The sequence below is a fragment of the Neovison vison genome, chromosome 4 (genome assembly GCF_020171115.1).
Source record: "Neovison vison isolate M4711 chromosome 4, ASM_NN_V1, whole genome shotgun sequence".
NCBI classification, from domain to species: Eukaryota; Metazoa; Chordata; class Mammalia; order Carnivora; family Mustelidae; genus Neogale; species Neogale vison.
In genome coordinates this window covers 125,932,871-125,959,781 of record NC_058094.1, presented here as the reverse complement: position 1 = coordinate 125,959,781, position 26,911 = coordinate 125,932,871, and the positions used below count along the sequence as shown (strand labels likewise).

At 39.6% G+C, this 26,911-nt stretch overlaps 1 protein-coding gene across 2 annotated transcripts in view; it reads right to left on the bottom strand.

Moving 5' to 3' along the window:
- Positions 1–1,769: 1,769 nt before the first annotated feature.
- Positions 1,770–26,911, bottom strand: part of SUGCT (succinyl-CoA:glutarate-CoA transferase) — an 827,195-nt gene continuing 802,053 nt past the window's right edge. Inside the window, exon 14 of one of the 2 annotated variants that reach the window (XM_044245656.1) lies at positions 1,770–3,202. In XM_044245656.1, the coding sequence (XP_044101591.1) occupies positions 3,039–3,202 (164 nt within the window). In that variant the 3' untranslated portion in view covers positions 1,770–3,038. The remainder of the gene's footprint in view (positions 3,203–26,911) is intronic. The other variant, XM_044245658.1, reaches the window with a different exon arrangement.

The window sequence follows — 26,911 nt, the reverse complement described above, 5'->3', positions numbered from 1 at the left end:
TGGTATTCTGGCCTCATAAGGATCATTGATACTACAGTGTTCAAGGTGAACAACAATTTTTTTAAGACCCACTATGTCTTAAGAATCTCCTCAATTATAAGGGCTGACTCCCATAGCAGATAGTCTCCCATAAATAGAGGCAAATATAAGAAGAATCTCATAATCTTAGGAACAAGATTTGAATATGAACAGCCCAGGGTCAGGGTATGGAGGGTGAGTCATGTGCCTTTTTTCCCACTCATCTCCTTTGCCAGTTGAGAATCCATGGTGAGCAGTCAGAGGAGAGGTAGATCTAGACAGTCTGTTCATCTCCGGGCTGGCATTCTTTCTCAGAGTCCTGAGGATGAAGGCAGCATTAAGCCTTATGGGAGAGTGATAGGCAAGACATACATCTACAAAGCTTTTTAAGCAGACGGCATGTTACTGTCATGGGATGAAAGAGAGGTGAACTATCAAATTTCGGTGACCCAGAAGTAGAGTGAATTTCCCTGAAAAAGGCTGAAAACAAGGGTCACGAAGTCTTCATGCAAAACTCCCCAGTATGGGGCTACATGGGTAAGGTAGCCTAATGACCTCAGATGAAATAGCCCATGAGACCTGCTGTTTTTTTAAAATCAAGATTTTACTTCAAACTCCTAGTAGATGGATCAAAGACATAGGACTAGTTCAAGTAGCTGGACTAGTCACACACTAGTCACACATACTTGGTCAATGTTCATTTCTCTTCTTCTAGAGAGGTGTTCAGAATATCAGAGTGCATGCTGGAAAATACCATTTCCAGCATTTAACCAGGTTAACCAGAAAATAATGGCAGCAAAATGTTTAAGGACAAAATCAAGAGAAGGAAGACTTCATTGCTTGTGGACACACCCTCAGTTCCATAATGATTAACCCACTAAGTTTCGAAGAATTTTCTAAGTCAACCTCAGACACAAACCTGCCAGAAGGCAGGCCTTGACACACTCTGAACTTGAGCATATGGTCTCTTAGTGGTGTGCTCAGCTGTGGGAATGTGTAAGAAAATAGGGCCTGATAATTAAAACAGCACATTTGTTTATAAGCATAACTTGATCTGGGCATATTGCTAGCAATTTTAGTCAGTGGATTGTTTCTTTCAGGACTAATTATCGATCTGAACATGAAATACATTCTAAATTATTTCTCTCACTAAGTCAGGAGAGTAAATGCTTTCTGTTGGGTGATGAATATGTTCAAAGTTCTCTTGGGTCATTCTGAATTGTGTAGGTGGAAATCTGGATATAGGATTACACTGGAGACAGTCACCAGTGGTAACTCTTTTTCAGTCTTGAAGGATTTCAAGGTTTTAAAGGCACTTTGTGACCGTGAATGATCAGTATCCTCCCACACAAGGCTACCCAGATATTTAGGGTGATTGCTCACTAATCAAGTAATCTGCATTTAAAGATATCTACTTGGACCCGTAGGAGGAATGATGAATCTGATTTTCAAGATCATGTGACTTTGCCAATTCTCTATCATCTCGCCTTTTGCCATTTTCATCCCTGATTGTATAGACATGGAGGAATTTCATTTAGATGCCTGACCTGAAGCAAATATCTCCAAATGTGTATCTAGCCATTGGGGGGAAAGCACTGCAGAAGGCTTTACCCTTGTGGGATGAAAGTCTAACTCGTGGAATCACAGCAGGAGTGCTTCAGAATTAAATGTCCCCAAAGAGCAAAGCAGGGGGGACAATAGCTCTTCCAAGAATTAGTAGGCATTCTTCTAAAAAGTCCCATGAGACGTTGTGAGAAGACACATTTCCTATTTATTTGCAATCCTTGATTCTAGAAATATATGGGGCTCACAGCATGGACAAATGGCTCAAATCATCCCCATCAAAAAAGAACACTAAAGGAAAACCAGCTCTAAATCACAGTTTGAAAGATAGACACCTCTAACTGAAGTTTCAATTGCCATGTGGTAGGCCATGAGACAGCTGCAAACTGTGTGCCTAATGGTTATGACTTCAGATCACGCTGGGATATTGATCAGGAGGTCACGTGATGCCTTGGTCTATACCTGGGCTTGGGGGACTGGCAGCCTGAGCGACAGTTTATCCTGGAACATAGAGTCAAATCAGTTGCCACCTTCTGGACAGAAAACATTTTCCAGGCTTTAAGTTCCCTGATGAATACCTTAATATTTAAATGCAAATACTTAATACTAAGGCATGATATATTCTTCTCAGGTGAGTGCTCAGATTACAAGGGAATGGTTTCCTTTCATTCTCCTATTATTTAAACATTATTCAATGCCTAGATGGTCATTTGACACTCATTTAAAAACCTATTGCATTTGTACTTGGCTCAAATTAAGGTGCTGATTAAAGAACCACTCTTCACCCCCTAATGCAGATAGATCCATGCACCTCAACATACAACGATGGAAATTGATTTTCTGCAACGTATCATAAAATAATCAGGGAAATACAACATAAAGCAAATATTTACCCCCATGGGGAAAATGAAGCTCAGTTTTCCTAATGGACATCAGCAAAATCCATGGTTTAAATTACAGATTAACAAAGGACTCATGAGCTCAAAATTAAGTTATTCTGTTTAAAATCAATCACTGAAACTGTCATTCTGCTTATTGCTTTGACTTCCTAACAAAGGTTTAAATGAAGACTTTATGTGCAAGTAGAGAACGTCAAGAGATCTGCTCTTTTTCAGACCTGTGTGGGCTGGAGGGGCAAACATTTAGGCTATTAATGTAATTAGAATGAGGAATGTATTTTTCCAGGATAAAAAAACTTTCCAAAAAAAAAATTCCACAAATCCACAATTAATCTATTATCTGCAGTGGGGGAGAGAACAGTAAGGAGTAGTAGGTGGGGTACAAAAGCCCTAGATGCACTGATACCAGAGCCATTCTGGGAGCGCCAGGCAGGAAATCTGGAATTACTCTAACTTTTCTTTGCAGAGGCAGGCACCAGAACTGGAGAAAAGGGTCCAGAAAGACGACTGCCTTCGCTAGTGAAGTATATTCTGATTGTGGTTCAAGAGCATTTTCGGTCATTCAGCTTTGTGTTGGGTCACCACTCCAGTACCGAGCAGCTCCCCAATGGCCCTGTCATCGTATCCAAGGACCTCCTTCAGGATGTGCGTGGTGTGCTGCCCAAGCAGGGGTGGCGGCCTGGCCTCTGACATCTGGAACTTACTGTATCTCACAGCTGGGCCTGTCAAAAAGAGAGGAAAGCAGGAAGCCTGTTAATGACTAACCTTAGGAAAATCATTACCCAAGCAGCCTGGGGTGTTTTCAATGAATGCCAAAAATATCACTGCCAGTTACAAAATGGTGGCACATTTTGTGTGCCAATCATGTATTTTTACATGATGTTCTCTTGACTCGGACTCATCCAGCTGTGCAGTGGTCATCTGACCTGCCCATGTGGGGATGGGGCGTGGGGGACATGTATGTGCCTGGTGTATGCCAGTCCCACGCAGAAGTGGCCAGTACTGTCACCAAGACTCTCAGAGGTTGCTCACTCAACTGGGTTGACTCTCTGCATCCAAAAGAATAAGGACCACAGGTACACGTTGTCTCTCTCTGAAGCTGGAAATCCGACCTCAGGTGAAGGTAATCCAGACATTTATTATTCAGTGTCTCCTATAGACTGTAAGGTTTACTTCAGCAGGCTGCAGATCAACTAAACCACCACCAGACCCTGTTGAAGCCTTTTGGTGGCAGAAGAGGTATTGGGTGTGAGTTTCCCTGTCAGAGATCTGGGTTTGCAGGTGCTGTGCAAGGAGGAGGGGGTATTTATTGGCAGCTATTTGCAGAGCACTGAGCCACTGTACACGGGGTAACTCAAACATGACTCTCCACAACTACTGGAAATGGATTTTATGATCCTCATACTTCACTGTATGGACGCGAAAGCCCCAAAAGCTCAAGTTTTGCTCAAGGTCACATGGCAAATAGCTACTAGCACCGGGACTCCAGTCCACATTCATTGGCACAGTCTGGCACTGAGGGCCATGCACTCTGTATAAGCTCAGGAACCTGCTCTTCCTTTCCCACTCTTCCACAGAGAAGCTGGCCAGGCACTGGGGAGCACAGTGTTTCAGTAGATTTTTACCTTTGCTGCCTCACTCAATAAATGATATTTATGTTGGCTGTTCTTCATCTCTCATTTGATTAGGCTTTGGGAAAACAAATGATATAGTCACCAGAAGACTACAAAACAGTGCATTTCTATGTCATAAAAATGCTTCCAGCCTGCTCTTGATTTGGGGTGCAAAGTGCAAGTAGGTAACACAAGGTGAGTGAGGAGAGCAGCAAATGTGCTTCAAGCTCTTCGGAGAATCCCATTAATAAAAGGGTACTGTGGGGCTGCCTGGGTGGCTCAGTGGGTTAAGCCGCTGCCTTCGGCTCAGGTCATGATCTCAGGGTCCTGGGATCGAGTCCCGCATCGGGCTCTCTGCTCAGCAGGGAGCCTGCTTCTCTCTCTCTCTCTCTGCCTGCCTCTCCGTCTACTTGTGATTTCTCTATGTCAAATAAATAAATAAAATCTTTTAAAAAAAATAAAATAAAAAATAAAAGGGTACTGTGTTTGAAGCCACTGTTGGTGATAGAAAGAGAGGACACAGACCTCCCCAGACCATCAAGCCACACTTTTGTGTGACATACACCATCCAGTACAGACAAATGGCAACTTTCAACAGATGGTCAAATGTTTGCATCTTTCTTCTCCTTGCCCCCTTTTTTTTTTTTTACTGTCTTTTAAAATCATTTTTATTTACTTATTTAATTTCTCTTCAGTGTTCCAGAATTCAATGTTTAGGCACCACACCCAGTGCTCCATGCAATACATGCCCTCCATAATACCCACCACCAAGTTCACCCAACCTCCCATCCACCACCCCTCCAAAACCCTCAGATTGTTTTTCAGAGTCCACAGTCTCTCATGGTTTGTCTCCCCCTCTGAATTCCCCCAACTCACTTTTCCTCTCCATCTCCCCATGTCCTCCATGATATTCCTTATGCTCCACAAATAAGTGAAACCATATGATAATTGACTCTCTCTGCTTAACTTATGTCACTCAGCATAATCTCTTCCAGTCCTGTCCATGTTGCTACAAAAGTTGGGTATTCATCCTTTCTGATGGAGGAATAGTACTCCATAGTATATATGGACCACATCTTCTTTATCCATTCATCCATTGAAGGGCATCTTGGTTCTTTCCAGTTTGGCAACTATGGCCATTGCTGCTATAAACATTGGTATACAGATGGTCCTTCTTTTCACTACATCTGTATCTTTGGGGTAAATATCCAGTAGTGCAATTGCAGGATAACAGGGAAGCTCTATTTTCAATTTCTTAAGGAATCTCCACACTGTTTTCCAAAGTGGCTGTACCAACTTGCATTCCCACCAACAGTGTAAGAGGGTTCCCCTTTCTCCAAATCCTCTCCAACACATGTTGTTTATTGTCTTGTTAATTTTGGCCATTCTAACTGGTGTAAGGTGGTATCTCAATGTGGTTTTTTTTTTCAATTTATTTATTTTCAGAAAAACAGTATTCATTATTTTTTCACCACACCCAGTGCTCCATGCAATCCGTGCCCTCTACATTACCCACCACCCGCTACCCCAACCTCCCACCCACCCGCCACTTCAAACCCCTCAGATTGTTTTTCAGAGTCCATAGCCTCTTGTGGTTCACCTCCCCTTCCAATTTACCCCAACTCCCTCAATGTGGTTTTGATTTGAATCTAGCTAATGGCTAGTGATTATGAACATTTTCTCATGTGTCTATTAGCCATTTGTATGTTTTCATTGGAGAAGTGTTTGTTCCTGCCTTCTGCCCATTTTTTGACATGATTATCTGTTTTGTGTGTGTGGAATTTGAGGAGTTCTTTATAGATCTTGGATATCAGCCCTTTGTCTGTATTGTCATTTGTGAATATCTTCTCCCATTCCATGGATTGCCTGTTTGTTTTGTTGGCTGTTTCCTTTGCTGTGCAGAAGTTTTCAATCTTGATGAAGTCCCCAAAATTCATTTTCCCTTTTGTTTCCTTTGCCTTTGGAGACATATCTTGAAAGAAGTTGCTGTGGCCAATATTGAAGAAGTGAGTCATCATGTCTGAGAAACCCTCACAACAGATGTGGACTGACAGTGGAGGCCAAGGAGGCTTCAGGTACAAGGGTTAGAGTGAGGGTTCAGGTTAGGGAATGAGAATAACCTGCCCAACATCATACAGTAGGAAGTAAGAATCGGTTCCCAAGTTTGTTGGGTGGAAGAACGTAGGTTTTTAAACAAATAATAATTTTTGAGATGAAGTCCATATGACAGAAAATGAACCATTTCAAAGTGGACAGGGGCACCTGGGTGGCTCAGTGGGTTAAAGTTTCTGCCTTCAGCTTAGGTCATGATCTCAGGGTCCTGGAATTGAGCCCCACATCAGGCTCTCTGCTTGGCAGGGAGCCTGCTTCCCCCTGCCCCTCTCTGCCTACTTGGTATCTCTGTCTGTCAAATAAATAAATAAAATCTTTAAAAGTGAACAATTCAGTGGCATTTCATAGTTTCTATGCTGTGCAATGACCATCTCTTGGTAAGAGTTGGGAGACATTTCCATTACTCCAAAGTCAGACTCTCTATCCCTCTATCAGTCTCCATCAACTCAGCCTTCCCGTGAACTGTTGGTAACAACCACGAACTTCCTTTCTGTCTCTGGAGTCATCTATTCTGGGTGTTGCATATAAATGGAATCATACTTATGTGACCTTCTGTGTCTGGCTTCTTTCACATAGCATAATATTTGAGATCCATCCACCTAGCAGCATGGATCAGTACTAAAAACCTGGACTTTGAGCCTCCACACAGTGACGGTAAGAGGGAATCTTCGGGTACAACCACACTACTTGTGTTACTCCCACGAAACACTATACTTTCATGGTACCTTCTAGATCTATCCCGAAGACTCTGCTACCAGTCCAGATGAGAGGTATTTAACATTCTGTGCAAAAAAGTCCCATTTTTTCATAAAGATTTTATTTATCCATTGTCAGAGAAAGAGAAAGAGCATAAGCAGGGGGAATGATAGACAGAGGGACAAGCAAGCTCCCTAATGAGCAGGGAGCCTGATGAAAGACTCAATTCCAGGACTCCAGGATCATGACCTGAGCCAAAGGTAGACCCTTAACTGACTGAGTCACCTAGGTCTCTCACAAAAAAGTCTTACTTCAGAATGGTATTATTAACTACCATTTATTAGAATGGTATTATTAAAGAACTAGGATGGTATTGTTTGTTTTTTAGACTTGCTAGCATTAAGGCACTTGGAAAAATACTGTATATTTGGAAAGTTTATGTTTCCTTAAACAATTGTATGTTATTAAGGAAGCCATATCACAGTTTAATAAATTGTATATACTTTCCCTTAAGCCCCTTTAGAAACCAGGTATTTTGCATATGGTTGAGTTCAGAAAGATTCTGAAGTTGGGGTTCACTCATGTAATTTAAGATCAAAGTATGGTGTATATACATGTACTGTACTTGAAATTTTTAAATTGTAATTTTTATACATTTTTTAAATATTATTTTGCCATGAGGGTTATTAACCCACAAAATAAAATAAATATAAATTTATAGTTAAAATAAACAAAATTTATAGTCCCTTATATATATGCATGCAATGGGACAAATAAAGGTGATACCCAGATTCCAGAGAAAGCTAAGTTCTCATGAGTCCATTGAAATCTCCTGTTCTTGCAGTCCTGTGCAATAATCCTACGTACCAGGGACATCCCTCCCAGTGGAGGCTTTGCACACAAGGAATAAAGGCCTTTTAAAATGCATTTGTCTCAAGAAGTACAAAATGTTTGACATAATTATTTACATGTAAGGTCCAGAAAGAATGAATAATTTGATCTTCCATTAAAAAAAGATGAGCAGATAAGTCACATGTTCTTAAATTACTTTTTGGCAAGTAACATCTATGTTCACATATGCTTTCAAACACTTGCAAGCTGTGTGATCTTGAGAATTCTTAAAGTCCCTGAGCCTCAGTCTATACATTTCTAAGACAAGGTTGACAATGCCTACCAAGGGTTGGTTTGAGCATCTGAGTAATATAATATGGATGATATTTAATATCAGCAATTATCAAAGAAATACATATGAAATAATAATAAGGTACAATTTTGTTTATAAAATTATCAAATCTTGTGGCTATTTTGGTTTGTTTTTAAGAGGTCAGTGACAGGTAGGAGTGCAAGTTGGTATTGTCCTCCTGGCGGGAATTTTGTCAACTAAATATGAAGAGTTTTAAAAGTGTTCCCACACTTGAATGGAGAAACTGGGTTGCTGGGGGGAGGGAGGTTGGGAGAAGGGGGGTGGGGTTATGGACAGTGGGGAGGGTATGTGCTATGGTGAGTGCTGTGAAGTGTGTAAACCTGGTGATTCACATACCTGTACCCCGGGCGATAAAAATATATTATATAGTTTAAAAAATTAAAAATTAAAAAAAATGTTCTTCAATGGCTTTAATCAGGATGTTCACAAATTCCATAGGCAAGGATCTATACAAATTTCAAAATATGCTCAATACTCTTAATACCTATCTGCTTCCCACAGAGCTTTCTAACTTCTAGGTTTTAAGGGTTCTTTGTGTATTATTCTGTACATTGAAAAAAAAAAAAAAACTTTAAGTTCCCAAAGTTACTTTGTTAGGAATAGGTGTTTACCAACACATTCCTTCATATACTGTGCCCATAGGTCTATCTCCTACCCCTACCTTCCAGATGAAAAGGTCACATAGCTGCCATATTGAAAAAATATTTGGAAAATATGTCCAACACTTAAGAACTGGTTATATAAATTATAGTGCATATAAATGAAGGCAACCTGTATGTACAATAATTTCAAGCTCTATTTTGGGTGGCTTTGAACACAAACCACTCATTCCTGAAATTCCACAAACATAAAAACTTAGAAACTAACAAATATAAAACTTTATGAGTGAAGAGAATGGGTGGTAGCATCACTAGTAAATGAGATATCTCAACAAATTTAAGAATGACATGGACAGGATAATGCCGATATGTTAAAAGAGGTAGAGGAAGATGAAACCCAGAATATTCTACAAGGTGACTGAAAGGAAGGGGATGCTAATAGTCCATTTCACCCCCAAGAGGTTCTGATCTTAAAATCAGTGATTATGAGAGTAACAGGTCTTAGAAGAGAAGTAGGAGAGAAAGCAGAGAGATTGTGTCAGTTTAGAATAACTTACTAGTTTATACTAGCAACTAGAAGAAAAATGAAGCTTGCTTTCAATTTTTTTTATGAAATGGTATTAAGCCTACAATTGCATATCCACACAAATGATTAATCAAATATGAAGACATGCTCAAACTTTCAAAGATTATGTAAGTTTACCAAGTAAGTTACTTGATGTTAAATCCAGTAAAACATGGGAGTAAATAATAGGATAAAATTTTAGTACATGGTGGGAACCAACCAGGGAGTGCAGGGAAGGAAGACCTCAGGATCATAACTCAGAACTGGACAGTCAATAAGGTAGAAATAAAAAAGAAATGGAAACTCTAGGAAAAAAAAAAAAAGAAAATCTGTGTAAAAAAAAAAATGAAGATCCAAATATGAGGCAAATTATAACGTGGCAAGATCTTTTTTTTTATATAAACATATATTTTTATCCCCAGGGGTACAGGTCTGTGAATCACCAGGTTTACACACTTCACAGCACTCACCAAAGCACATACCCTCCCCAATGTCCATAACCCCACCCCCCTTCTCGCAACCCCCCTCCCCCCAGCAACCCTCAGTTTGTTTTGTGAGATTAAAAGTCACTTATGGTTTGTCTCCCTCCCAATCCCATCTTGTTTCATTTATTCTTCTCCTACCCACTTAAGCCCCCATGTTGCATCACCACTTCCTCATATCAGGGAGATCATATGATAGTTGTCCTTCTCTGCTTGACTTATTTCACTAAGCATGATACGCTCTAGTTCCATCCATGTTGTCGCAAATGGCAAGATTTCATTTCTTTTGATGGCTGCATAGTATTCCATTGTGTATATATACCACATCTTCTTGATCCATTCATCTGTTGATGGACATCTAGGTTCTTTCCATAGTTTGGCTATTGTGGACATTGCTGCTATAAACATTCGGGTGCACGTTTGGATCACTTTGTTTGTATCTTTAGGGTAAATACCCAGTAGTGCAATTGCTGGGTCATAGGGCAGTTCTATTTTCAACATTTTGAGGAACCTCCATGCTGTTTTCCAGAGTGGTTGCACCAGCTTGCATTCCCACCAACAGTGTAGGAGGGTTCCCCTTTCTCCGCATCCTTGCCAGCATCTGTCATTTCCTGACTTGATTTTAGCCATTCTGACTGGCGTGAGGTGATATCTCATTGTGGTTTTGATTTGTATTTCCCTGATGCTGAGTGATATGGAGCACTTTTTCATGTGTCTGTTGGCCATCTGGATGTCTTCTTTGCAGAAATGTCTGTTCATGTCCTCTGCCCATTTCTTGATTGGATTGTTTGTTCTTTGGGTGTTGAGTTTGCTAAGTTCTTTATAGATTTTGGACACTAGTCCTTTATCTGATATGTCGTTTGCAAATATCTTCTCCCATTCTGTCAGTTGTCTTTTGATTTTGTTAACTGTTTCCTTTGCTGTGCAAAAGCTTTTGATCTTGATGAAATCCTAATAGTTCATTTTTGCCCTTGTTTCCCTTGCCTTTGGCGATGTTCCTAGGAAGATGTTGTTGCGGCTGAGGTCGAAGAGGTTGCTGCCTGTGTTTTCCTCAAGGATTTTGATGGATTCCTTTCTCACATTGAGGTTCTTCATCCATTTTGAGTCTATTTTTGTGTGTGGTGTAAGGAAATGGTCCAATTTCATTTTTCTGCATGTGGCTGTCCAATTTTCCCAACACCATTTATTGAAGCGGCTGTCTTTTTTCCATTGGACATTCTTTCCTGCTTTGTTGAAGATTAGTTGACCATAGAGTTGAGGGTCTATTTCTGGGCTCTCTATTCTGTTCCATAGATCTATGTGTCTGTTTTTGTGCCAGTACCATGCTGTCTTGATGATGACAGCTTTGTAATAGAGCTTGAAGTCCGGAATTGTGATGCCACCAACTTTGGCTTTGTTTTTCAATATTCCTTTGGCTATTCGAGGTCTTTTCTGGTTCCATATAAATTTTAGGATTATTTGTTCCATTTCTTTGAAAAAGATGGATGGTACTTTGATAGGAATTGCATTAAATGTGTAGATTGCTTTAGGTAGCATAGACATTTTCACAATATTTATTCTTCCAATCCAGGAGCATGGAACATTTTTCCATTTCTTTGTGTCTTCCTCAATTTCTTTCATGAGTACTTTATAGTTTTCTGAGTATAGATTCTGTGTAACGTGGCAAGATCTTAAGTGATTGATGGAATATAAACAAAAAAACTCCAGTTGATTTGATGCCAAGATCATTCGAGTAGGGTATATTACTTGTTCGTCTTCTATAACAGAACTAAGTATGGTGTGTTACATCATCTGTTTAGTTGTCTGTATCTCCTTAGAGGGCAGGAAAATGGCAATTGTGTTTGATCATGTGCCCTCTACGCTTTTCACTGTGCTACAAAATGAAGGTAATGGCAACCATCCTTTCTTAAAGATCTATAATGAGTGTAGATTGTGTTTTTTTATTTGCATTATCTCATTGGACTTTTCAACTTATAAAATAGAGACCATTGTAACTCTCCCACCCCCTTTTTTTTTTAGAGAGAGAGAGCACACATGGGTGAGGCGGGTTGGGGGAGGAGAGGGAGTGGGAGAGAAAATCTTAATCTGGCTCCATGCCCAGCATAGAGCCCAATGTGGGGCTTGATCTACAAGTCTGAGATCATGACCTGAGCTAAAATCAAAATCAAGAGTGGGAGGCTTAACAGACTGAGCCCCCCAGCCTCCCCCACAGAGCAAAATAACTCTCATTTTATGGATCAGAAAACTGAGGTTCTCTATTTTTTTAATCCCCCCCCACAATTACTTTTTCATTCAAAGGTAAAAACAAAGAATATAAAAAGTTTTAAATTTTAAAAAACCTCTGTAGGTCACAGGTGAACTCTTTACTTGTAAGGGATGATTCATTAAGTTGTTTAAGAGATTCCAAATACTTGTGTTAGGTATCATAGCAGGTTCTGAACGGGAAGCCTCCATGGTTATCTAGTTCACTGCAATCCCCTAAGGTAAGAAAGAGGCAAGAGAACTGAGGTGCTAGAATGTCTTTCCAGGACGCCTGGGTGGCTCGGTGTGTTAAGCTGCTGCCTTCGGCTCAGGTCATGATCTCGGATCGAGTCCCGCATCGGGCTCTCTGCTCGGCAAGGGGCCTGCTTCCTCCTCTCTCTCTGCCTGCCTCTCTGCCTACATGTGATCTCTCTCTGTCAAATAAATAAATAAAATCTTTAAGAAAAAAAAAAAAAAAAAAAGAATGTCTTTCCCGCTGACTGCCCCCTCAAAGGAGGGAGTCCATTCCACAAATGAGCTAGTTATTGACAAAAACACACTATCCTTAAAGTATGTTAAAAAGAAGTCAACCATTGATTATGAGAATAAAGCTGTTTAAACATTTGATATATTTTAAAGATAATAGACTTTTACTGCCTAGCAATTACAAGCATCCAAACAAGTATTTTTCTATGCAGCTTGTTGTGAGGTGATCAGTGTTAAATATCAGTTTTCATCATGTCTCTGTTCATGTCTTCTTGACCTTCTCCATTTTTCCTTCCAACTTCATGCTTTGAGGTAAGAAAAAAAGTTTAACAATGAGAGTTATGGACTTGAGCATTCATCTGCATCTACCTATACTCCCACTGCGTGCAGTTGTGCTCCTAGTGGTTTTATCACAGCCATCCCCTGAGCAGTTTCTGGAAAACATCAGAACGACCTTCATTCATCTTCACCTCAAAGGCTCTGTTGCACCTGGAAGAGCCCAGCAACTGGCCCGCAGATGCAGCCGCTGGGAGGGCTTGGCCGATGGTGCTTCATGCAGCCTCCTCCTTCGACGGCCGCATTGAAAAGAAAGCACAGCTTCTTCCACAGGCATTTTAACTGAGGTCCTTTAAAGGGTTAGTTGGTTTGTTTAAGGTTATCCAGCTAAAAAAATACTAGCACTAGGACAAGGTCTCCTGTACATCAGGTTCCATGGTCCATAGTCCATGCTCTGTCATTTCACATAAATTTGTTGAATTAAAGATTGCTAACAGTTAAAGATTGTTGAATAAATACCATTTATGTCATTTTAATTAATTAATTTAGCCACTAATTAACTCAACATATAATTTTTTAACATCTATCCCTGTGCCAGGATCTTGGTTCTATGACCTAGATATGTATTAGCCAACATACCTAGTCCCTACTCTGGTGGAATTTATATTTTGATTTGGGAGACAGACCATAAACAAGTCAATGCAAAAATAGTTAAAAATGTTATAGAAATTATAAAATTATTTAAAATCTAGCTGGAAAGAGGAGAACATCATGGGCAGAGTGGAGAGAAGCCAGGGTCCCAGGAAAGGACTGTTCTAGATGGCATGCGTTATAAGGACAAACTGATTAGATGATCCCTAGGCTGAGTCCTAAACTAATCTATCCATACCACTAGTGGAGGAAAGAAGATTGCAGGCAGCATGAACAGGTTTGTTGTTCAAGAAACTCAAAAAAGATCCAATGTGGCTAGAACAGAATTTAGTAGAAGTGAGGTTCTAAATGAAGTTGGAGGGAGAGACAGAGTAGAGCATGCACAGGAATTTAGAAGTTATGGTAGTGATGGGGCACCTGGGTGGCTGAGCTGTTTAAGGGTCTGATTCCTGGTTTCAGCTCACGTCATCTCAGGGTGGTGAGGTCAGCCTCTCATCCAGGCTCTGCACACAGCATGAGGTCTACTTGAGATTTTCTCTATTTCTCTTGCTCTCCTTCTGTCACCCCACAAGTTGGGCTTGCTCTCTCTCTCTTTCTCAAATAAATAAGTAAAATCTTTCTTAAAAGTTACAGTAGTGAAATTGGATCTTATTCTGGGTTCCATGGAGTTTTGAGAGCAGTAATTGCACACTCCCGTTGCTCGGCAGAGAATGAGGCTGTTCAGGCTGCTGTGGGTAGATCAAAAATGTGGTGGTGGCCCGGACTAGGATTGGTGCCTGGAGAGTTTGAGAAAAGTGGATATGTTTGAGAGCTATGCTGGTGAAAGAATGACAGGATTTGCTGATGGATTACATGGACCAGGGTAGCTGTGAAAAGAAAGAAAAGGATCAAAGGAGAAACATGTGTTTCTGGGTTGAAAACTGGTGGGGCCATTTGCCACATAGGAAGACTGAATGAATTGTACATGGACAGGTTTTGGTGAAAGCAGAAGTCAAATTCTCTTTTGGACATGATGTTTGAGGTGCCTATGAGACATCCAAGGACAGAGGGCATGTGGGCCTTTAGCTACGCAAGTCTGGAATTCAGGGACAATGTTGGGCCAGAACATATAAATGTAGAAGTCACTTACCATCTGAACTTCCATATTCCTAAACACTAGATTTTCATGGCAACTGTATTTATTCCAACATCCTTGATGCTGAAGATTTTCGTTTAAATATTGTATTCACTTATTTGAGAGAGAACAAAAATGAAAAAGAGGATGAGATGGGGTGGGGGGAAAAAGGAGAGGGAGAAGCAGACACCCTGCTCACCAGGGAGCCCCATTTGGGGCTCAATCCCAGGACTCTGAGATCATGACCTGAGTGGAGGGCAGAGGCTTAACCAACTGAGCTACCCAGAGGCCCTGATGCTGAGGATTTAAATCAGTTGTTTAGGCAGTCTTCTCTCTACTATCTAAGCTCTGTATCAATATCTACTGTGTCAAAAAGTTTTGTATTCACAGGAAGAAAAATAAATGAATAAGAAGTTGACCTCTATATCTGGTAATCTTGGAGCTAAATGCATTCCTTTAAAAGAGATTCCATATCCTTGGCCTTAACCAAACAAGTTCCCATTGACTTGCCAGCTGAACATAGGGCATTTTTTATTTTATTTAAAAATTTTAAAAAGATTTTATTTACTCATTTGTCAGAGAGAGAAAGCACAAGCAGGGGAAGCAGCAGGCAGGAGAAGCAGGCTTCCCACTGAGCAGGGAGCCCGATGCGAGGCTCCATCACAGCACTCTGGGATCATGACCTGAGCTGAAGGCAGAAGCAAATGACTGAGCCATCCAGGCACCCCAGACATTTTTATTTTGGAAAAAACCATGAACATTGTGTCCGCAGAAAGGGGTACAGGGAGGGAAACAGGGTCATAGCCACTAAGGGATAAACTAAGGTGGGGAAGTCTTTCTTCTGCTTTAATAAAGTCAATCAAACTAGAAAACAGTGAAACATGTGCCCACTGCAGCAGTTCACTTGTTACCAAATCCAGAACTGCAGGCGCTGTCCTTTTGAAAAAACCACCTAGTCTAACAACTAGGACCTGGGATAGTGACCTGAACTGAAGGCAGATCCTTAACCATCTGAGCCACCCAGGTGCCCCCAAAGTTTTAACTTATAAAAAATCCCTCACAGTCAAGGATACAGGTATTTAAAAGAAAAGGAAAAGGAAGAAAGGAATCAGTCATTTCTTAAGCACATATTACATAATGAGTATTTTCCAAATGTTTATTTTGTTCATTCCCTAATACAACCCTTGGAAATAGGTATTTTCCCTCTTCCTACAAATAGCAAAAGGCAGGCTAAGGGAGGTTAGATTACTCAAGTCACACATCTGGTAAGTATACACTTACTGTTTGTTTGGTTTTTTTAAGATTTTATTTATTTATTTGACAGACAGAGATCACAAGTAGGCAGAGAGTCAGGCACAGAGAAGGGGGAAGCAGGCTCCCCACTGAGCGGAGAGCACAATGCGGGACTCGATCCCAGGACCCTGGGATCATAACCTGAGCAGATGGTAGAGGCTTTAACCCACTGAACCACCCAGGCGCCTCTACACTTACTGTTTTCAAAAGCATCAGAACCTACACCAGAGATCAATATTATACTCCCTTAGATTTTAACGAGTTTGAAAACATGGAACTTATTTTAGTTATTTAACAAATACTATGTGCTAGGCACTATTTTATGGGATTTAGACATTTGATTCCTTCAGCTCTTAAGATAATGCCAGAATCTACAATTATCATTATGGTTTTATAAATGGGGAAGCTGAGAGGCATAGAAGGGAAGGCACTTGCTCAGGGTCACAGAGTTAGTAAGAAGAGCCAGGATTCATACGCAGTCACTCCAAACCCCCAGTCTTTGCCAATGGGCTAAACTGTTTCCCACGGAAAAGGGAAAGAGCAAAAGAAGAGGGGATTTTTTTTTTCTTAAGATTTTATTTATTTATTTGAGAGAGAGAGGGAGCCCAAGAGCACAAGCAAGAGGGAGGGGCAGAGGCAGAGGGAGAAACAGATTCCCCTCTGGGCAGGGAGCCTGATGCAGGGCTTGATCCCAGGACCCCAGGATCATGACCTGAGCAGAAGCTTACCCAACTGAGTCACAGAGACGCCCAAGTAGAGGAGATTGTCTAAGTTTGAAACCAAACTCAGAGGTCTTGGAGTAGAACATGCCAAGAACAACTTTATATTTCATCTTCTGACCAGTCTGTTGTCTCCATCTTTCTAGATTACAGTCCTCCCAGATAACTTATGCAATATGTATTCGTTACTGCCTCATCTTTTTAAATCCATTTGTTATATGCCACTTATTTCCTTGTAGAAATCCCTGGGATCACAGCAGCACCAGTACATTCCCAATTTCCCAGGTTCCTGAGTCAGGCAATGTACTCCAAAGCTTTCCCCTCTACCCACCCCAAAAGGAACGAAGCCTTCCCTGTGCTCCCTGTGGAAAGTTATCTGGTTCAAGGCACTGGGAGGGCCAGTTCCTGGTGTGCCAGAGAATTCCTCAGACAAGCCCTGTAGTGTTTTCCATCTGTGGTTTGAGGCCCTTCAGTAACAAGACCCTGACTATTTTGTCTCATCTCCTTTTAGAAAACTTCCATGATTCTCTTAGGCTAAAAAGGGAATCTACCCAATCTATGCAAACATCCCAAGCTCTTCTAACTATATACAGCATTCATGCTACATTTCTATAATCCAGACCAACTTAATAATGTAAACAGTTGCAGGAAACAGAGGTAGCCAAAAACATGTGGGAAACCATAATGAATATTCAAGTAATGGGAACATAATATCACATCATCATGAGGGAAGGGACCTAAACAGTCCTTTTTTCCAGAACTCTATGCACCTCCCGTCTTGATGATGCATTTCTAAAGCAATGAGACAATCCATTGCTCAACCTCACAGCAAACTGGCAAATGATCAACACTAAGGGTTAAATTAATTAACATAGCTGGCCCATCTGATCAGAATGGGAGCAAGAAGGAAGAAAATTAAAACTAAGTGTGTGTGCATCTTTTCTTTTCTCGTCTTAATGCCTGATATGGGTGTCAACTTTTAAAAATACCAAGAATACTTAAAAGCAAACATCTGTTTTATAATATATGAAATGCTATATCAAACATTTTTATTTTGACTTCTTTGGCCCATCGCTAAGATACATGCTGTAGATACCACTTAATCTTCGAGGCTTAGTAGTGTAATAAGAAGCCAAACTTCATTTTGCTGAAAATAATGATAGCTCCAGTACCAAGTTATTTCACAATTTCCCCTCCAGTGCTTGAACTCATCATCATAACAATAACAATATTTTTTATATGGCGCCTCTCAGCCATAGCATCCAAGGCGCCGAATGGAGCCACACAGTTAGAACACATTAAGCCCATTAGATGTGAGATAAAAACAGATAAAGCCATTTAAACTTGCATGGGCAGTGGGAAAAAGCCACAGAGAGTCAAAAATGGCTTTGGACCTCTTTAATAGAAGAACTCAATCTGGGGCCCTGCTTTTGTGGTCAGGCATCCCAGAAACTCAAGGCAAACATGTGGTATGTACCACCAGCTTGGAAGGATCACCCTGGTCTCTTCCAGAATTTACAGGCACCATTTCTCATTACTGCCACAACACATCTTAATTCATTATTCTGTAACTCAATAAAGAAGTCCTTAAGAGCCACTACCTGGAAGGTAAAAGTATATTTTCAATAATGTCTATGGCCTTGTGGTAGTCATCAGTGTGGTCCCTTCGATCTCCAGGTCTCACCATCCCAGAGAACACTGATGTTGGATGAGGTTACCTGACTGTGACCAGAAGAACTGGTTTGCCACCTCCAGGCCAGAACACTCAATCGCTGATTTAAGACCCTCTACGTCTCTCTGATGGAGTGACCTGGCAGTGTGAAATGGTGACTGCTCCATGAGGCCGGGGCCCCTCAACCTATAATGCAGATTTCCGTGAGCAAAAGATACATTTGTGTGGTCATGTGCTGATGTTATTTGGGGATTGTTTGTTACTACGGCATAACCTAGCCTATGAAGGCCGATTACATGCCTCAACATTAAAACAGAGATCTGTTTGCTGGGGCCAAAGGAGGGACTCCTTCACCCAGCCCTTCAGCACTCCTTTAAAAAGCGTTCAGTTTGGAGAGTCCAAACACTTTGAAGCTCTCATCTTGGTGCAGAGCCAATTTTGACCACTGGAATGATGATAACAGCTATTATATATTGAGTACTTACATGTGTAGGGCATTTGGTGGAATGCTTCCCATATATTACCTTTTTTGATAGACTAAATGACTTTAAAAAGTCAGATTATTATTACCCCCTTTTATCAACAAGGGAAGTGGGGTTAAGTAATGTTATCAAAATTACACAGCCAGTCAACTAAGGAATTTCGTTACTACTTAGGCTGGTTAAATACAAAGTGCATGCTCGTTAACACTAGGATGTATTTCCTCCCTGCATAATGTGGAAGAAAATCTGTTCTCATATCAGTGGATGAATAAATACCATTCTTTGGCAGATGGTGTTATAAAGCAGTACTGTATTATAAATACTTATATATTTCATGATTGCTAATCCATTAAGGCATTTGTCTTTCATTTGAAAAAGAAACAGGGCAACTTGCTTTTGATTTATCTATCTTGTTCCAACCCACTGAAATGTCATAGTAGATTATCCATTTCCTGCTGGAAAAATATATGGCCCATAAGGAAATGCTATTCATATTCATTAGCAAACATGCCATCTCTCCTCAGAGCGCGCTACCCAAACTTGAAGCTGAGGTCTCTGAAAAATGCTGGACTGGAGGAAGGGCTCCCCTGAACGCTTCTTTCTAACATTTGGGCTTGCTTCTAATTATTTTCAACACTTCTGAAAATGCTGAAAAGGGTGAAGAAACACCTTGCTGACAATGTACTCTTTGCCAAAATAATCAATTCTCCCACTTCTTTGCCTTCTAAAATTCAAGTATCCAATACAAGTTCTTTGGGTGCATTCCCAGGATTTTGTTTGGTTAGACTTCACCATGGAAAACAAAATTGGTTCAGCTGAAATCTGTAGCCAGAACATTTTCAGCTTCATAGACCTTCAAAGTAGTGACCTTCTCCTCACCTCCTCTGCCTCTGTGCTCCATTAAGGAAAATACCGGAAGAAGTTTCCAGTCAGAGAAGCCAGATTGCATTTCGATTCAGTTTTGAGGGGAGGAACTGAGCAGAGCTGGAGCAGGTGGTTATTTGTGGCTCTTGCTACAGATGAGCTTTGAAAAGCTCTTCTGGAAGCCTCTGAAGGTCTTTTATAATTTAATAAAATTTTTCTGTGCTTCTTAATCTCTGTCTTAAAGGAATCAGTCTTCTATTTGCCATCTTCTTCCTGGCTTTCCCAAGAGTGCCTGAGATCACATAAACCACAGTCATAGCCCAAGAAAATAGACGATCAAGAAAAACAGGTCCCCAAACTTGCCGGGTGTTAACTAACTTAGTTTTTCCCTTTCACTTCACGTCTGAGGTCCAGAGGAAAATATTTTAGAAAATGTTTCCCCTCTATGCCCCTATTTCTGTTTCAGCAGAATCATCCTCTCAATGACAGAGCCTTCATCCCCAGCCTTGCCTTTGACACTTGCTATCCCAGTGGTGTTACCTCTGAAATGTCTCTCACACATTCCCACACTTCTCATCTTTCCTGCCATCTCCTTGGGCCAAAGCATTCTGAAATAGGAGGACAGCTTGCTTAATCTTTGTTCCCAGCTGCTCCATCCAGCTAAACTGCATTCGTTCTTGCCTGGACCGGACACTGTGCCCGTCCCTTTGCTGACCCGGAATGCATCCCAGCATGGCAGTCCTCAAGGTCATGTTCTTCTGCAAGCTCTGCTCAAGCTAACTCGATGTCAAGTCATCCTTTCTACTCAGGATTCAAAGAAACATCTCTTGTCTGATTCCTTATAACATTTGATCTGCTTTACCTCAATGGTATATCTCAGTCTCTAATTGTATTGCCTCTTGAGATCATTCTTGAGACCAGAATTAATGTTCTGTTCATCTTGTATCCCTCATAGCACCTACCACAGGGTAAGTGTTCAGTAAATAACTGAAGGATTAGACAAAAAAAAAAAAAAAAAAAAAAAGCCACCTAACTGGAATCTTAGATTAGGAAACAAGACCACTAGAAATCTATGATATATAGAAGTAAAGAAACATTAGGCCTTGTTCATATGACATATAAATGGAGTTATCCTGATTCTTCTTTCTCTTACACTCCATATCCAACTCATCAGCAAATCCTATTGGCTCTACTTCCAGACATATACAGAATCCAACTTCTTTTTTATAAACATCCTGGTTTTAGCCACCATCACCTTTTGCCTGGATTTCTGTGGGAGCTTCCTATCACGACTCCCTGCCTGCGTGCTTCCCCCACAATATAGTCTCACTAAGGCAGCTGGAGTCACCTTTTAAAAACCTAAGTCACATCACATCACTCCTCTGCTCAAAATTCTGCAAAGATTCCCTTGTTTCACTCTTGACAGTGGGCTTTGGGGTTCTACATAATCCACATGCCTCCCCACTAAGCTACCCTTGACTTCCCTTCCTGCCCTCTACACCCTTACTCACCTCGCAAGAAGCAGTGGTTTCCTGCTCTTCACCAAGCCTGCTCACCCTTAGGGGGTTTGTTCTGGCTGACCTCCCTTTTAGAACATTTTTCTTTCTAATATTTACACTAATTGTTCCCTTAAATCCTTTATTTCTTTGCTCCATGAGGTCTGCCCTAACTCTACTACATTTAACATTGCCACCTGTCATTCTGACCCTACCACTTCCAATCTCCTTTCCTCTTTTACCTTCTCTTTTTTCCATTGTACTTTTCATGTATGTCAACTGTTCTTTGTCTCCCTCTGCTAGAACGTAAACTTCTCAATGGCAGGGAGCATTGTCTATTTTCCTCAAAAAGTATTTGTTGAAAGTGAGTGAATGATTTCATTCAACTAAGCTTTTGAATACAGTTTTCAGAGTTCTTAAACAATAAAATTCAAAAGTGTTCTTTGCCTTAGACCTCAAGATTCTGGCAAAATAAATCCTGCCAAACAGACTCCAAAGCAAGGTAAAAAAAAAAAAAACCCTGTTGTTGACTGTGAGCTAAAATAGTTACACACGAACAGAAAATTGTTAAATGCAATGTGTTTGTCCTTACCACATCTGGCTTATCCAATTGTATAACTTAAACTTACACTACCCATGAGGACAGATACCTGCGACATTCCAAAGATGCAACACTCCAACAGCTGTGCAGAATTTTGGGGTATCAAGATTCATTTCATAGATTGGATAACAACAAGTTTTCAGGAGGATTTTTAAGCTCCACGAGGGCAGGAGTCATATCTGTTTTGTTTGCACTGTATGTCCAGAAGCCAATAAATTGGGATGCTCAACACATACTTGTTGAATGAATGTATGCATGAAGAAAAAGAACTCCTATATTTTCAGAAATAAACAAGGCAGTGAAAGGTTATTTTGCTGTTCATTCAAAGAAAGGTTTTACCATCTGGATGTTGGTACAATGATATCAAACTTTACCTTAATTTAATTTACTTAGAAGTTAATTTTTTATTTTGACAGTAATATGTAGAACTCTATGAACAATGTAAAATAGCTCACGAAAACATTGTCAGACTTAAAAAAATGTTTATTCCTTCTTGGAAGAACATAAGGTCTTTGGATTTTTAATGACTATTTGTTTCTCTATTTGGAAAACATAAGTCTCAGTTTTATTTATATGAGACTATAATTTTTACAATTGCACATTAATTTAATTTTGTTTCCCATGTTTCTTTGCTAGTGGGTGTTGTAAATTTCACATAATAGTAATACACGCCTGTTGTGATATACAAACATTTTCCTACTTATTGATTCTTCCCTTTTCCCACATTCTCCTTGTTAGCTATATAGATTGGTGCTTACAAAATGCCCTGCTGACTCTCTTGCACATTAATTCTGTGGTTATGCTTTCCTAGTACCTTTTGAATTATTTAAATGTATTTAACACGTAAGATTAAAAAGGTTATTAAATATCTGAAGTGTTGTTTTCATTTTCACAGTTACATTGTAAACTGGAAGATGGTCATTTACTTTTTTCATATGTTAGTTAAATGCATGGGTAATATTCTCTTCCCATATCAAGCTCTTTGCACAGCTTATAAGAACACAAACTTGGTTCTCTTCTTCCGCTAAGGGTAGAGTTGGCTGTTGTCTCTGAAATGCGTGAGGATATCCTCAATCCATGCTGAGTGGGAAGACATTCTTTCCACATTGGAATTTCATTAATTTTGCCTGAGTAATAATCCATCTTAAGCAAATGAAAAGTATGAAACATCATTTCTTACAAATTAATAAAACTAGACGAGAGATGTCTTGTAAATCCATAAGAAAACTTAACAATATACAGAAGTGGATTTTAAATAGTAAATCAGTTCTTTGCCTACAAAGAGTACTCTTTCTGTGTTTCAGCATGCTTATTTTTAGGAACATTTGAAACATTTCCTGTGTAATCATAATTAAGACAATAATTTGTTCAGGGATTTGTCTTTAACAAGATAGCACAAAGATAAACCTCAAAATGATCATCTAAACATTTAAATGATCATACAGCCAAAGTTAATGAAAACCAAATTTAAAATGTTACTATTCTTAAGTCTCTAAATTCACAAGGTCCATAAAACAAAATACCTGGTCCCCAATTACAGATTATCCCAAGTTAGAAAGTTTTTGATGAACAGTGATTCAGGGATAATTTGTCAAATGTAAATTTCTTAACAAAAATAAGTAAATAAGAAGAACTTTAAGTAGAAGTTTCTACATGACATTTTGAATCATGTGAAAGAAAAAGGGTATGTATTATAACAATAATGTGTTGTAAATTAAGAGTCCTCTCTGGATAAAACTTTCTCTGAAAGTTTTTGTACCTTAAAATTACATGACAATGTATAAAACAGTTTATGTGAGGAAAGTGACTATTTTTGTACACTATAAAAGGATCTGGTAGTTGGCACACTATAAAAAGAGTGTTATAAAGTCAAAAACATCCAAACACATGATATATATTTTAAGGATAACCACAATTTTGTTTCCTATGAAACAGAACATTCAAGAAACATCCAAGTGACCACTCTGGAGTGAGTCCGATTGCCCCGCCCAGTGGTATGATAGTGAATGTGCAGTAAACCCCATCGAGCATATTAGAAAGCCTTGGACATCTTCTTGGGAAAAACCCAGAGAGGAGCATTCCCAAATTCTTGTATTCTTTAAAAAAGACAAATTTGCTTTTTTTTCTTCACCCTTTATTGGTGAGAGCCATCTTACTAAAGATGAAGCAAACGCCTTAGATGTTTGTCAAAGTGTGACTAAAGGGCTTCCTACCTCAGTTTTCTAGCCTGACAAGTCGATGTTATGTATTGCTAGGCCTGGCCTTACACTCACCAAATCAGGACCTTTGGTAGTAGGGCTAGTCATCTGCATTTGAGTATGAACATCAGAAGTTTTTTGAATCACTAAGTTGGAAAAGTCCTGCCACTCCCAAGCTATGTGGATTTGGTGTCAAATATTTTAGACTCTTTTAGCCTCAGTGGCTTCATTTAGAACATGAGGGTGATAACCATATCCAGTTCATACACTACTTTGGAAAATTAAATTTAAAAATGCCTGCCGAGTACTTAACCAAGAACCCAGCCTGTATTAAGCACTTGAGAATTGTTAGTTCTTCTCATTCTTCTTATTATAATTAACTGTAGGATTTTAAGGGTAAGAGCTAATAGAATTGAGTTCTTGCTTCATGATAATCAACAGTGATTCAAACTCATGCGTAGGATCTAGTCTGAACTTTGTGCACAGAGACTCTGAAATGAGTCTATTTATTTTACCATTAGAAAAGATGAAAGCTTAATAAAGCATTACATTAAAAAAAATACCTTGAACTGCCAGTTCTGGCCAAGATGAAGCAGCCCTATTCCTCTCAAGCTATCCCTGTTCCAACTAAAAAACTTTGGACATGAGGCAGCAAAAATCATAGGAAAATTCTGAGAAGTTGAAACAAAAAGATGACTGCCAAGGGATCTTGGAACTTGAGGGGTTCCACTGAGAAGAGTTTTCTGGGTTTCTATGTTACCTCCTATACATTTTAGATAGGGCACAACAGAAGCCTCTCCAACCTGAGACAAAATAAATGGCAAGAAAAGCTTGTTCCTCCAAGCCAAAGAACCAGGAAAGGATGGCCTAACTGAACCATAAACCTTTCTGTCAATTTCTGCTATACTCTGGGCAAACACCAATGCAAGACCTCTCTACCAATATTGCCTGGTGGTTTCAGTATAGCCAAGCCAAGAGCTGATCTTCTGGCCTATCACTCCAACCCCACCCTCACAGAAGCAGGCAATGGCACTCTGACTTTCCAGCCCTGGGGAGTCAGCAGGACCAAAATGGAGAACAGATACTTCATTCCCCATTCAATAGAAAAGTTGTATTCCAATTACCCTGCCAAGATAGTGTCATGGTCACCCAACAGTGAGCTGAGTGGGTTTGGGGAGCCCAGTAGGAAGTTGAACATAAAGAACACCTAGCCTTCATGTTCCACCCTAAGAGGAGGGTTGTTTGATTTAAAAAAAAATAAGAGGGAGAGAGAGAGTGATAGAGATGGAAAAGGATGCAGAGACTCATAACATAATATCGAAAATGCCCTGCATACAATGGAAATTCATTCATCATAGCAGTAACCAGGAAAATAACAACCTGAATGAGAAAAGGCAATCAACAGATGCCAATGTCAAGATAAATCAGTTGTTGAAATTATCTGACAAGGATTATAAAACAGACATACAAATGCTTCATAAATAAAACAAATGAAAAATATAAAATCTTAGCATAAAATAGAAGAAATAGAAATTATTAAAAAGAAACAAATGGGAATTATACAACTGAAAAGCATAATAACTAAAATTTTAATTAACTGATGTGTTCAACAACACAGTAGAGATGACAAAGTCAATGAACATGAGGACCAATCAATAGAATTTAGCAGTCTAACAACAGAGAGAAAGTTGACTGAAAAAAATAGTTGCACAGAGAATTAGGACAATAACAAAAGTGGTAACATTTCTATCACTGGAGTCTCAGATGAAGAAAGGGAAAAAGTGGGACTTTCTGAAAAAGTATTTGAAAAAGTAATGGCCCAAAACTTCAGAAAATTTTGTGGAAGACATAAATATACTGGTGTAAGAATTTTAACAAACTCCAAATAGAATGAGCCCATGGAAATTTATGCCAAGACACATCATAATTAAACTTCTGAAAACAAAACACAAAGAAAAAATCTTGAAAGCAGTCAGAGAAAAACATCAGCTTACTTATGAGGGACAACAGTGCAAATGATAAGAGATTTCCTGTCAGAAACCATGTAAGGCAGAAGGAAGTGGAACTTTTTAAAAATTACTGAACTGACTGCGCCTCCCGGGTGCCCCTTCAAAGATTTTATTTATTTGTCAGAGGAAGAGAGAGAGAGAAAATGGCAGACAGAGGGAGAAGCAGGAATCACCAAACTGTGGAAAGAGCCAAAATGCCCTTCAACAGATGAATGGACAAAGATGTGATCCATATATACAATGGAATATTACTCAGTCATCAAAAAGGATGAGTACCCAACTTCTGTATCAACATGGATGGGACTGGAGGAGATTATGCTGAGTGAAATAAGTCAAGCAGAGAAAGTCAATTATCATATGGTTTCACTTACTTGTGGAACATGAAGAATAACATGGAAGACATTAAGAGAAGGAAAGGAAAGGTGAATTGGAGGAGGGGGAGGGAGAGATAAACTATGAGAGACTGTGGACTGTGAGAAACAAACAGGGTTGTGCAGGGGAGGAGGTAGGGGGATGCGTGAGCCTGATGGTGGGTTTTAAGGAGGACACCTATTACATAGAACACTGGGTGCGGTACCTAAACAATGGATCATGAAACATTGAAAAAATAAAATAAAATTTAAAAATAAATAAAATAAATAAATACAATTACTGAAAGGAAGGAATGGTCAGTTCTGAATTCTATATCTGGCAAAAATATCCTTCAGGAATGAAGAAGAAATCAAGATATTTCAGAAAAAGGAAGACTAAAAGAATTTCTTGATAACAAACCTACCCTCATAAACAGAAAATTCTCTAAACAGAAAAGAAATTGTAAAACAAGAAGACTCTGAGCTTCAGAAAGAAAAGAACATAATAAAGGGTGAAAATAAAGTTAAATATAATAGGTTACCCTTCTTGTGAGTTTTAAAATCATATTTGATTATTGAAGGAAAAATTATAATACCATCTGATGATGTGCTCAATGTATGTTAGAAGAAGGCAGTTCAAGATGGTTGCACAGGAAGATCCTGAATTCCCCTCTTCCTATGGACAAAACAAACCTACCACATATGGAA